At 39.9% G+C, this 11,323-nt stretch overlaps 1 protein-coding gene across 1 annotated transcript in view; it reads left to right on the top strand.

Moving 5' to 3' along the window:
- The first annotated feature begins 2,534 nt into the window (after positions 1–2,534).
- LOC104165095 (T-lymphocyte activation antigen CD86-like) overlaps positions 2,535–11,323 on the top strand; it is a 10,974-nt gene continuing 2,185 nt past the window's right edge. Inside the window, exons 1-4 of the mRNA XM_009704642.1 lie at positions 2,535–2,556; positions 4,276–4,325; positions 5,620–5,961; positions 9,865–10,176. Of these exons, the coding sequence (XP_009702944.1) occupies positions 4,280–4,325; positions 5,620–5,961; positions 9,865–10,176 (700 nt within the window). The 5' untranslated portion in view covers positions 2,535–2,556; positions 4,276–4,279. The remainder of the gene's footprint in view (positions 2,557–4,275; positions 4,326–5,619; positions 5,962–9,864; positions 10,177–11,323) is intronic.

Genomic DNA, 11,323 nt, shown 5'->3' with positions numbered 1-11,323 from the left:
ACTTATGTGGAGTAGATGTTCGTGTCCTATGATTTGTGCATTGGGACTGTGCATCGTTAGGCAGTTGCTGTGCTCTCTTTCAGAGATACCTGCCCTTTAGTTGTGGATGAAGAATTCTGCTTGCAGACACAGTGGAATGCTCCATGATCCTTGGACCAAAGGTATTATTTAAATAATTGGTGTTGTTTAGTTGTTATTAAAAGAGAAGTTTCTGGATGTTAGAAAAAAGGGATCCCAGAATGACAGAGAAAGTTACAGTTCTCCTGAAGATCTTAGATACAATAAAAGACGTTACTGAAAGAGGAGATGGTGGGAAGGAATACAAAATGCATTCACAGATCAAACATTAGGGCATCAGAGGGTTTTTTTTAATGTAATAACAACATAATTAAACAGTTTTTAAATGTAACTTGGAGTAAAAGATTGTTCTAAAAGAATGAGCAATAGAAAAAGTTTAGCAATTGATTACAACAGTGCCACTTTCTAAGTGGAGAAGCACCTAGGAAACACAAGCTGCCTGGGTAATGGTATGTTTTTAAAATGTGTACTGTGGTGGATATTTATTATTATACAGCCATATTTATTATTATACAACCATATTTATTATTATGGTTGTATGGCTTAGTATTTGGGTGGAGGGCGTCCTAGAATTCTCTGACTTTGCCACGTTAAGGGAATTTTCTTAAGTTGTGATTTCCTTTGATACTACTTGTTCAAATCAACCTGTGTTTACAACATGGGAGAAGGCTGGTAAACACATTCTTAGCACAATTTCATTTAGAAGTCTCTAGGATAGCTTTCAGGGCAGTGGAAAGTCTTAGTCACAGATGTCCTGTCTCCAGGGGGCTCACAGCACTGCTCATGGAGCTACTCAGTGTTGCACAGGGTGGAAATTCTAGAAATTTTAGAAAAGTCAAAAGAGTAGGTTAGTAGTTCAGTGGCCAGTTTTGTTTTGAGTTCATTGTGAAACATGTGGGAGGAGAGTCTTCCCATACAAGGCAAGTACCTGATGTAAGAAAACAAACTAATTACATGTAAGAACATGTAAGAAAGGAACATTTTTAAAGGAACTGAAGAGCAGTGAAGGAACTTAGGAGTCAGAGCACAGATTTGACAGTGTCTTTCAAAAGATAATGGCTACATCCAAAAATTAAAACAGAAAAAAAGAGAGCAAATGAAAACCCAAGCAAGCATACCAGATACAAAGCTCTTGTTTATTCCAAGACCTTCATGCTTCACTGTACGTATTGGGTTTTCACATGCTGAATTGGGAGGAACAAGAGACAGAAAGTACAAGCCAATCTCAAAATAAGTTGCACGGGGCTTTCTGGCAAGTGCCCTCAAAAGTAACAGGAGTGAAGTTGCCTCTTTTTCCCAAACATTGATCTTAGAGTTCTTCAGAGAAGGAATCCCCCTGAACTCAGCCAAGTGGGAACTGCCTCATGACTTTTCTCAGACTGGTTTGGGCCAAACCAAAGCAGTCATGAACAGGGCCAGTAAAGTGCATGTACTTATATGGTTTCTTCTCCTTTCAGTGATTGTACTGCAGAGATAGTAAATAAAGGGTTGAGTGTGACTACTGACTGCATACTGACATAATTTCAATTGATATACTTCTCCATTTTTCATCTCTGACATCCACACATGATTTGTCATTGTGAGTCATGGGGAAATCTCCAGGAATGGCTGACAAAGCCTCAAAGGGCAAGAAAGACATGCCATATAGCGCTAGCCTTATTTGGCAAGGGAAAATGGTTACCTCCCCGTGGACTGACCTCACATAATTCTGGATATCAGAGATCATTTTTAAGCCCTGGGTCTTCCAACGGCTCCCATCTCATCAGCTATCACTGGCATTGTGAAAAAGTGCCACTTCCACAGCTGGATGCTCCCAGCATGTGAACAAAAACTGCACATCTGTACACAGACGCATAATGCTCCAAAGTGGAGCAGGGTGCTCATGCACTGAGCCATGGCTACGAAGACAGCAGTTTGATCTGCCCCATTTGCCAGCAGTGGGCCATACCCTGAAGCAAAGTCTGTCTTTCCCCTCTTACATAGTTGCCTTTGAGTGCTAAACAATTCTGAGACACAACTGGACTTTCAGTGGCCTGCAGCTATAAAAGAGAATTGAGCACAGAATTTGTATTAAACATGACAAAGAAATGGTGTAAGTAGCCGTCACAGAGACTGAGTAATTCTCCTTCCTCCCCTCAGTCTTCTGGATACTGGCTCCAAGGATTTGCATTTGCTGGTTAAAGGCATCTTGTAAGAAAAGGGGAAGAAAAGCTGCTTGCCACACTGAGGTTTTAGTGGCCCCATTCATGATTCAGCAACTCTCTATAAAGCAGCTTGCATACAAGCAGCAGCTTGTCACGCTCAGTGATCTCCCTTAACAGGGAATGTGGGTGTGCACCCTTCTGCAGACTCACAGGATCCTTCTTCAGGCAGCCGACCCCGGCAACACACCTTCTGCTGGAAGACAGCATCCAGGAAACCATGTAGGATCTTTGAGACTTCTGTTCTCACAGCTCCAAATCCAACCCATAAAGAAAGGCAAGCCATGTTATCTGATATTTTTCCCTGAGTTTTATTTCTCTGCCTCACTCTTATTTTCAGTTCTGGTTTCGGTCTTTGCTGCTGTGAGACAGTCATTGCAAAACATGCCTCGCTCTAGCAGTACACTCTCTCCACTTATGTTTCTAGTTGCTAAATTGTTGTAATTTCTCCTCTTATACACCTGCACGGGATCAAAAAAATAGGGCTATCCTTTTTTTTTTCACTTGACTGGAAGCAAAAATTCTTATTCACAGGAGGGAAATATGACTGCTGAGAAGGAGTTTCAGTAGTTTTCAGTGGCTTGGCACAGGCAATTTTATTTAGGCAATCAGTTGTGGTGTTCAATTCAGTGGGACTCAGACTAGGAGGAAAATCCCTTGATAAAAGTTCACCATGTAGTAGGTGGCTGGAGCTGAAAGAGAATGACCTCTGTCTACAACAATGGATTCTGGACAAGCCCTCCCTCCTCTTCTGCTACAACAGAATCAGAAAGAAAATTATCTGTATCCTCTGAGATATTTTGGCTTCTTTCTCCCCTTTCCTAAGAAAAGGTAGGATTAATCTGGTCTAGAAAAAATGTCATTCATAGTTCTGTATGTTACAGTACACACACAAAAACACGTGAGCAGACTGAGGGGAAATCTGTATTAAACAGAAGAAGAGACTCTTGCTCCCAGAGACCTGGGGTAAAGGTAAAGACCTAAGTGTACCAGCTTAAAATAAAACATGACAAAAAATGGGAAACCATCAGGAAGCTGTACTGCTAGTCAGGACAGCAGAGAGCAATCTCACTGTTTTTAAGTAGTATGAGGGCTGAAGAGTTTTTATACCTGCTCCAGCAAAAGAGGATCCTTTGGAGCTGTTTAAAGGAGGAGAGTGAAGGACGTTGGCAGGGGTGGTGTGGAGGCTTCTCGCAAATATACGGAAAAGGCACAGGAAAAACACAAAGACGCTGCTAAAATGCAAACCAGCAACCACAGGTCAGTCAGATGCAGGTGCTGTTCTCTCAGCAGTGCATGGGAATGAGATTTGGCTGTTTACCAGGATTATAGGCCACATGAACCCAAGCAGCCACAGAAGTGTTTTGCTTATGATGTGAGGCACAGGGTTTTTTTGGTTTTTTTTTTCTAAGCAGATGCCAGTTTTTCTTGACTGTAAATTATGTGCTGTTTAGCCTCAACTCTTTAAAACATATAGGATTTCTCTCAGTTATCTTTTACTGTCGTGAGGGATAAGTTCCTGTTACTAAATTGAAGGTCATACACTTCATTGCTTCTGGTAGCTGACATCATCATGCTGCCTCCCCCACCTGCTCCTTCTGTGTCATCTTCTCCTCCCCTTCTATTTTCAATTCCCCCATCTTCTTGCCCACACTGCCAGGCCAAGCACCAGGCATTTTGGGTACTTCTCCTGTCCTTTGCACTCCAGGAGCTCTGTGTTCCTCCCATGGCACACCCTGTCTGCAGTAATCTTGCACCACATCACCTTTTTTGTAAACCAAAGATCCATCATGGCATGCTTCTTGTTGCTAAAGGCTGTGAAGTACACACTGAACTCCTTGCACTAGTCCATGGGAAAAGGTGAGATGATTAACTTTCACAATGGTCTCTCCCTTGCTAAAACTTCTTCTTGTTTTACCTCTTCTTTGGGAGTACTGGAGAAGGTACTGGAGTGTTTTTCAACCTCTAATGTTGCTGTCATTCTTCCTTCTTACAGCATCATGGAGGTCTGCATATTCTTCCTTTATACTATGATACTTCTCCCAGGTAAAAGGTGCATTTTAAATTGTAAAAACTGTTTTGATTGTTTGTGTCCTGCTATGTGATACTTTCTCATCCACTGGGCAGCTCATTCCTTAGCAGAAATTAATCATTTCCGTTGCATAATCAAGGTCATATAGCCTATGTGACATGTATATAAATTGTGTTGAGGGAGTCTATAAAATATATAGTAAGTACTTTCTCTCTTCAACTTTATATCTTTACATTACACTTATTTTACGTTGCTCTTAAATTTTTGATTTAAATGTATCTTTAAAATTGTGTATATCACCTCTGTATATTATAGAGGAGAGCAGTACTAAACTGAAAACTGACAGTTTAATATGGACAACTGGAGTTTTAGGCAGCCGCGGAGATAATTTTGCAGTCTGGTGCTCTGGAAGAGCAGTCAAAACTTTGCACCAGGAGAGAGACTGTAAATCTTCTCCTCCTCTTGAACACAGCAGAGGTGTTTGTATCTTCTGGGACAGAGGACTGCCTTTCTCATTCCAAGAAAAGACGGTCCTCCTGGCCCATTGCTACCCATAATAATGGATGCGTGCACTGATGAAAGCAGGAGAAAAATCATCCTTTGTGTAATACAGTTCATGCTTTCTTTGCATGAAGGCATAAGTGTGTTTATTGACTATTTCTTTTGACAAGATCATCAACAGAACAGTTAAATCTGACATTTAATCTGTCATTAAACGCTAGATTAATTACAGAACAGTTAAATCTGACATTTAATTTGTCATTAAACTTTAGATTAATTCTTCAGTGAGACTGAAAGTGTTCACCTGTTTTTTCTGACCTTCTGGCCATATATTCCCTAGACACCAACATTTACCACAGAGTGTGCACTTCACATTTTCTTCAAAACTGCAATGCTGTGTTATTTTATTAGGAGATGAACTCAACTTTTTAAAAAGAAATTCTGCAACTCTTCTCTTTGTAGCAGAATCTCATAACACTCAGGATGTTACACACAGGAATGGTTTGGACCTTTTGCCTGTAGATAAGTCTTCTAAAATATAGACGCTCGCAACCTCTGTGTGGTAGGCCTTCCTTGGAAAGTAAAATATAATAATAAAAATAAGAAAGTTTTATGACCTGAGCTCCACAAGACTAAGTGAGTCAGTTTGAAGAACTATGTGTCCTGTCATATCTAGTGGGAGAATTTGTGTCTAAATGCTGACGTTTTTATTGCTACTGTCGTTAGGTGTTGCATTTGTGAGGGCAAATACTTGGTGTTCTTTTGTAGCTGATGGAAATCTTAATTTCTTCTCTCTCTTTGTCTAAGGTATTGCTGCTAGTGTGCATCAGGTGAAGTCATTTCTCAATCACACTGCATACCTATCCTGCTATTTTCCAAACTCTCCAAAAACTGATATAAAGGACTTAAGAGTTTTTTGGCAAAAAGGCTTTGTTGAAGTGGTGCACGAAGTAAACTATGGCCAAGAAAAACATGATAATCTTAGTCCTAAATATATAAATCGCACCAAGATGGATATGGACAAATGGACCTTGCAATTGTTAAATGCAGGAATTGTGGATGAGGGACAGTATACATGTATTGTACAGCACAGAGATAAAGGATCGCCAAAGGTCATACACACATCTGCGTGTTTACTGCACATCATTGGTAAGTAATCTCTTCTAATTGTCATCTGGTCTGGGTTTTTGGGGGGAGGTACTCTGTCACTTTGTTCAGTCCAGAAATGTGTGGTACTGTCCCCAAGCCACTGAAGAGATACCTGCACTGCAGCAGAATTTCTAAAGATGGATATGAGCATTCTCAATAGAAAATCCTCATCTCTGAATGAAAAGTATTCAGGTGGAAGCACTCAGAAGGAGAGAATGAGGCAATAATTTGCTCAGTATTGCATTGTTCCTGATTCCCACCCTGTCATACTTTATAGTGAAAACCAATCTGCCTTCTTTCTCTTGCCTCCTGCAAGTTTTATGGCTTTTAGGACTTTGAAAAATACACTTCTTTATTTGCATCTGATGCACTGCCTTCTATTAAAAGCAATAGTAGTTAGCATCATTGGTGGTAAATTACAGTTGAAACATAACAAGATTTCTGCAAACACCCAGCTATTTTATGATGATATAAATTGCAGAGAAAATAAAGGAGCAGCTCATATGTGGAGGAGTAGAAATTCATATGCTCAGTTAAAGTAAGACTGAAAATATCTCTGAGGAAAAAATGCAGGCAGTGATGAGATTCTACCCGTTTTCTTGCATGTTATCAGTGGAAAAGGCAGAAAATCTTTTAACGGGGGAACTGGGTTCAGTGAGGAAGCAATCTTTTCCTAATATTTTCTAATATTTTTTGTAATTTCTAATATATTTTCCTAATTTTTTCTATTTTAAGCTGTTCTGCTAGTAACCTTTGTCCATATGCTGGTGTTCTCTCTTCCACTGTGATAGTGCTAGTCGTTAATAATAACAGCTTCTAACTTGCACTAGTGTTTCCAGGCTTCAAAACTGCTTCAAAAGAGAACAGGCCATGTGTAACAGCAGCCAAAAACAGAGTACCAGGACATCTGGATCTATTTAGCTTTGTGCTACCAGCAAGTGTTCCCTTGGTTCACAGGTAGAAAACCTAGATTGTTAATTTTGATTCTCCCAGAATCTACTTGACAAGTATTTTCAGCAAAGTTTTAGAACTCAGAAACTCATAATGTGCACTCAGTATCAAGGCCTTCAATTTAAGAGATGCTTAGCATCAACCATTCAGTTAATTCAAGCAGTTAAATCAGTTATCAGCTTAGCCAACATCTGAGCAACATATTATAGAACTCTCATACTTAGGTACTAAAACTCTCCCAGACCTTTTAAGGTTTAACATAGGAAGACTGTTTTAAACTATTTGCTGCTGTGTTCCTTCCAAATGACTCTCTGTTCAATAAGCTCCCAAAGGAAGGAGCAGTATAAAATCATATTAAAAAAAAAAATTAGAAGAAAAATACAAACGTTGACATGTACTTGTGCTTACCTACTGTTTCTTAATTAGAATCTCATATCATATGTGGAGGGTTTTTTGTAGTATGGCATGTCACATTTAAAATGGACATCAGAAAGACTGAGTGCTGTACAAGAATGATAGGGCAGTCATACAAAGCTGTCTAGATCACTTGGTGACCAAGCTCATTCAGAAATACAGAAATACCTTCTAATACAGTTCACGTGTTATTTATATGTATTACATTAGGAAAATAGATAGGTATATGTATATTATATGTATTGTGTACAGCCAGGATGATTTGTATAAGAACAACGAACACAGCTCATTCTCTAGAAAGAAGGGAAAGCTTCACAAGAGCAAGCTTTGGCTCTTAAAACAGGCAAGGTAGGGACCATGGTGACAAGCAGCTTAACTGGAAATTCTGCTGCTGTAGCATGTCTCTAGTGCTTCCTTTGGATGGATCAATAAGTGAAGTAGGTGAGACTAGTGAAGCTATTTCAAAATATGCACTATTCAAAGAGTTGGGACTGAAACTGATGTCAGAATACAGACCTAGCACTTTGTGTCCTCATTTTAAGGGGGATGTTGAAAAACTTAAAAGCATGAAGAAAAGCTCTATTAGAGTTATCTGAGGGCTGGAAAAAAATACCATCCAACCGGAGACATTAAAAGATCAATCTGATTGCCTTATAATGCAGAAGACTGAGAAGAATCTTGTTTTCAGAGTGCAGGAAGCTGAAATACACATAAAATACTGGATATTAAAAAAGAAAAAAAAAGGGCTAATTGATTCAGTGAAGGTATAAAAACAGTCAGTGGTTGGAAGTAAGTGAGAAGTAAGGCACATTGTCACTTTAGAAAATGGAACAAAACCAGGTAGGGTAATTAAGCCATTAAGAAAAATATTAAGGGCTTGATGGATCTGCTGTCTCTTGAGGTATTTAAAGCTAAGCCCATAGCCTTTTTGGAAGACATGTTATCTTTAAATACAAAAGGCTTCCTGAAACATGCTCTTCTGTTGACAATACAAAGCTCACATATATGTAGCCCACACCCTGCATGCAACCAACATCACTTTTCAGTAAATTGAGGTTCCAGAAGCCATAAAACAGAAGTGCTTTGATCAGGGTATATTCCACTGTCTCCACTTGTTTACTGTCAATAAGATTGAAACTCTTAAATCACTTGGACAATGTGGCAAGTTTCAGAGCCATGGATCACATTCCTGCCCTCCCTATAAAATGCCAAGGAGAGAATAAATGCCTCAGACCAGAGGCTGGAGTGAGCAGTCAGCTAAGCAAGTCAGACCTTGAGGAGAAAGAAGAAGCTTGAGCTGTCCTGAGGGACAACTTAACTAAATTTTGGGGTATAAAGAAGGTGGAGCTTTTTCCATTTTGAATTCACAGCCATGGACTATCTCAGGCATTTAAGTGACTAAGCTAAATCCTACTCCCTATGTGTTGGGATAGAGCAAATAAAAGCAACATCATATTTCTTCATCCATTCATATTAAGAATTCACTAGGGCAAGGATTAGAGCCTGGATCCAACACACTGAGTGTGTATGCAGAAGAGTCAGACCCTCTTAGGCTCATATTTTTCTAAGAATCCTTTTCCCCTTCTCCAGTATTTCTCCATGTTGCCTTTAGTTCTATTGGCACTAAAATAATGAAGTATTTTCAATGAAGTCTTGAGTCTGTTTCTTAGGTTTTGTTGTTGTTTTGGGTTGTTTTTTTTAACTTGCTGTATGCCAACGTGCAGTCAGTATTATGTCTACGTTCTCCCCTTCTCCTTTTCCATTATAGTCTACTATTTCTACTATAACCTTTTAACCAAACAAATTCTGGTTAAGAATATTTGGGAGATTATTTAATAGAGAGTATTGGTTAAAAGCTTCCATTTATCATTCATGTTTTATGTTTAAATAATACCTTCCAATCCTGTTTCACTAACTATTTCTTGCCTGGAAAACTTGACTTTTTAAAGAAATGGGTATGTTTTTCATTGACTGGGATGAGTATCCAATGACAAAAAGTAAAAAAATTTGTACTGTATTCACTTCCACATAAAAAGCTGAGCTAAGGGAGGCCTACTATCAAGTTAAGATGAGTGAATTATTTTATATGCTGCAAAATGATTACTCATGATACTGACAGACACCAAGGATATTTCTACCTATGACAGCACTGGACCTCCAACTTACCCCATCTGAAGTCCCTCAGATGATTTTTTTCTCGCCATTACACAGTTAGAAGTTTGTGGTTTTCCCCTTACCTAATCAGGAGGTCAAGAGTAGGCAGCACTGTGTCCCACTCCCATTTTGTGCTTAAGCACTGACCTGCAAGCAGAGGTAGAGGCAGAGGCCTAGGGTCACATCCTTGAAACACCCTGAGGACAAGGAGCAGCCAGTCTACACGTACACCAAAAGCATAACAAAGCCTTCTTGGGACTGCCATTTTTTTCCTGAGAAAATTGTTTAGACTTGTTTCTGCCTGAAAATCTTAAATAATTGGCAGGAACTGTCACAAGATGTGGTATGTCTGACTCATGATGCTTTCTCTTTGGTCTGTTTCAGCCAACTATAGTCAACCTGAAATAGCATGGCTGCACACTGGGGAACTAAAGCCCAATGAATACTTGAATCTTTCCTGTTCTTCCAGCGGAGGTTATCCAGAGCCCAAGCAGATGATTTGGCTAATTTCATATGAAAACGTAACCAACAGACTTATGCGTCACATGGATGTCTCACAGGATGCTGTAACAAAGCTGTACAATGTTACTAGCAAGCTGAACATCAGAGTTCCTACAAACACTCTCACTAATATTAGCTGCTTGCTTCACCTTGGAGAGCAGCTGGGGAGCCTTGTCTCAGTGCCACTAGGCATAGGTGAGTCTCCATTGGCCCATTCTGGTTTTTGCATGGATAGGAGCAGGGCACATTGCAGTAGAGCTGATCACAGATAGCAGCATAGTCAAGGCAAGGAATAAACCCTAAGTAGCAATAGGTGTTGATTACAAGGGTTGTATGTTCTCCATCCTGTTCACCAACAGCCACAGCCACCAAATTCCCTGTCCTTTCCATATGAGAAGTCTTATTATGGCAAGGAGAGGGCACAGAGAAGGAAGGCTACTGCTACACAATCCAGAACACAGCCCTGTTCATCCCCTCCCTAGATGCTGCTGCATTAGCAACAAAGCAACCTGGATGTCTGGATTAGGCAGCAACCAGTCTCTGGAGGTGACATTTAGCTGTTAAGAGAGGTTGCCACTTCACAAAATCAGAGAACTATTGAGGTTGGAAGAGGCATCTTGAGATCCTGTAGTTCAACCACTCTGCTCAGAACAGGGTCAACACGTAGCGCAGGGCCTTATCCAGTTGAGTTTTAAATATCTCCCAGGATAGTGACTCCCCAAGCTCTCTCAGCAAACTGTTTCAGTGTTTGACCACCCTGACAGTAAAAAAGGTTGTTTTGGGGTTTTTTTATGTTTAGGTGCTTGAGCTGCTATACTTAATCATTCCCTAGAGAGAGGCAGAAGCCTAAATAGAAGTGTCCTTTGGACCAGATTTGTTTTACGAGCTGCCAAATAGACTGTGCTGAGCCTAGGAGTAAAGTCCATGAAACTTTGACTAGTCTTAGAAGCATTCCTGGTGGTTTTCATAACATTTGGCAGAATGAAGTGTGCATTCCAAAATTACTATTTGGGGATTTTTTTTTTCTCTCAGATTGTGTCTTTTTTCAGATACCTCTTGCAAAAAGAAGCTGGGGACCCAAGTTCCAGTAAGACTTTACTGCTGGATTATCTCAGGGTTCCACAAGACTGATCCTTTTTTTAAACTAAAGCTGTATTTTATTTATCTCCTGGAACAGGAAGACATCCCTTGACATATTTTTGTTCATAAGCTATGGCACAAGCACATCAAAATAAAGGAAATTCCCACTTTGGTCATTAGTTCATTTGACTTGCACATGTCTCCTTTAGACAAACTTGAAGATGGAGAGCTGTGCTTCACTGACAGGAACAGGGAGCCAAGC

This window comes from Cariama cristata, unplaced genomic scaffold (assembly GCF_000690535.1).
Source record: "Cariama cristata isolate BGI_N322 unplaced genomic scaffold, ASM69053v1 scaffold577, whole genome shotgun sequence".
Taxonomy (NCBI): Eukaryota; Metazoa; Chordata; class Aves; order Cariamiformes; family Cariamidae; genus Cariama; species Cariama cristata.
This window is presented reverse-complemented; position numbering and strand designations above follow the sequence as displayed.